We start from the raw sequence: 1,874 nt of genomic DNA, 5'->3' as shown, positions 1-1,874 counted from the left end.
ATCCCCTCAAGAGGAGGCTCTGTGAGCTGGTCCCGGGAGGGGGGTGAAGGGAACAGGCGTGGAACCTGAGGGGAGTGGGCAGTCCTCCTGGGCGGGCGGCAGGTGCAGACCCCACTCCGTGGTCCCACATCTGTGCTTCCGGCTGGATTACTTGGCTTCTCGGAGCCTCAGCTTCCCGGTCTGCTCGTGGGGTGATGGTAGCATGGACTGACTAGTAATTTGCTCAGAACAGGGTAGGAAGGGGGCTAGTGGAAATTCCACGGAACGCTGTCAGTATGGGAATCGCAGGCCCTGTTTCCCGCAGGTCTGTCTTCAGGATCGGGAGAGCAAATCCGAGCAGACTTGCAGCAGAGCCTGGGGAGAGGCTCCGTTTGGTGGGTCCCCGTTTCCTGATTCTCAGAAGGAGCAGCTCCAGCGGGCAGTGGCAGCTTCATCCCACACCTGGGAGCATCCAGACCTCAAGGCCCAGCAGCCCCCGAGCCCTGTGTCTGGGCCCCCGGGAGGCAGACGGGACAGGCCGGCGTCCTCCTTGCCCTCTTCCTGCCCAGAACATTCGGGGTCCAGGTCGTCATTAGGGAGAAGCAGGGATGGGGGTGTCCCATGTGGGAACAGGACACGGAGCAGCTCGGGCACATGGACGTCCACACCGGGAATGCGGGTCGGTGGGACGTGGGCACCGGGAGGGGCAGGCGGTGGGCCTGAGGAAGCAGGGCGGGGCCGGGGGTCCTGTGGGGTGTGTGTGCGAGCTTTGCCTGTGCCGGGCCTCAGACTCCACGGGGCTTCCCTCCCTTGGTCACTGGGCAGGAGGGGCCGAGCAGCGTTGGTGGAGGGACCCCTCGCATCCCCAGGCCCTGGCAGCACCAGCCCTCCAGGCTCTGGGTCGGGGAGCCTGAGGGGCGCAGGTCCAGCTGTGCCCACAGGGAGGACTGGAGGGGTCGGGCGGGAAGCACGGGCGTGGTCTCGCCTGTGTGGAAGCTCCCGAGCCAGTGTCCAGTGGGAGCCCTCACCCCGCTCGTGGCTTTCAAGTACACGGCTCAGATCACCTTCTAGCCGCTTGGTTTGTTTTCTAGACACAAAGTCCTAATATCTCCTATGTCCCCTACCCGTGAAAGGGCACGTCTCACCTGGCACCAGGTGCTGCCTCTGGTCCCTCCTGACTGGACGCCCAGCAGCCAGTGTCACCGCGTCACGACTGTCAGGGGGTGTCAGGCGTGGGGGGACGAGAGCGCACGGTCCAGGCCCACGAGCCGCCGTGCCGTCCATGGAGCCGGTGCTGTGGCTGTAGCTGTTCCCTCCCCCACCCGCGGGAAGAGACCACCGTCCCCTTACAGACTGTTACCAAGTGAAGTCATGTGGACCCTGCTCGGGCCCCAGCCTGGCGAGGCGCTCTGCCCCAGTGGGGAAGGGTTCCTTTTTCCACATGGGTTCAAGTAGGCAAATAACAGAACCAAAGCCGAGACCAGTACAGCACAGGCTCTATTCAGTGGCCAAAGAATGGAGAAGCGGGAACTAAGTTTACAGATCAGCTTCTCGCCCTCCTGGAGAGAGTGGTTTAATTTTAAAGACAAAGGGAGGAGGAGTGAGGCTAGTGATGGGATGAAGGGGCCTTGGGGAAGGGGCGGGGCTTCTTCCAAGGGCTGGGGTACCACCTCCTTCTACCCGTTTCTGGTCCTTCAAGTCCAGTCATGGCAGCCAGTAGGTGTGTCACAATATGCAGATATAGTAAATTCAACACGTGATGAGACTCAGGGTCAGTTGGAGGTCACATTCGTTGCCATCTTAGTCCCAGCTGATTCCATCTGTCTGTTTGTTTCTGGCTTCCTTTCTTACCTCTGGACCCCTTCACTTAAATACTTAGGTGAACTCCTGCTGCA

General features: G+C 61.3%; 1 protein-coding gene across 1 annotated transcript in view; it reads right to left on the bottom strand.

The window, feature by feature from the left end:
- Positions 1-396: 396 nt before the first annotated feature.
- Positions 397-1,874, bottom strand: part of PLPP2 (phospholipid phosphatase 2) — a 39,587-nt gene continuing 38,109 nt past the window's right edge. The window contains 2 exon segments of the mRNA XM_007460457.1: positions 397-698; positions 1,125-1,292. Of these exon segments, the coding sequence (XP_007460519.1) occupies positions 397-698; positions 1,125-1,292 (470 nt within the window).

This window comes from Lipotes vexillifer, unplaced genomic scaffold (assembly GCF_000442215.2).
Source record: "Lipotes vexillifer unplaced genomic scaffold, Lipotes_vexillifer_v1.1 scaffold225, whole genome shotgun sequence".
NCBI classification, from domain to species: domain Eukaryota; kingdom Metazoa; phylum Chordata; class Mammalia; order Artiodactyla; family Lipotidae; genus Lipotes; species Lipotes vexillifer.
The sequence above is the reverse complement of the archived record's forward strand: the minus strand, read 5'-3'. Positions and strand labels throughout refer to the sequence as shown.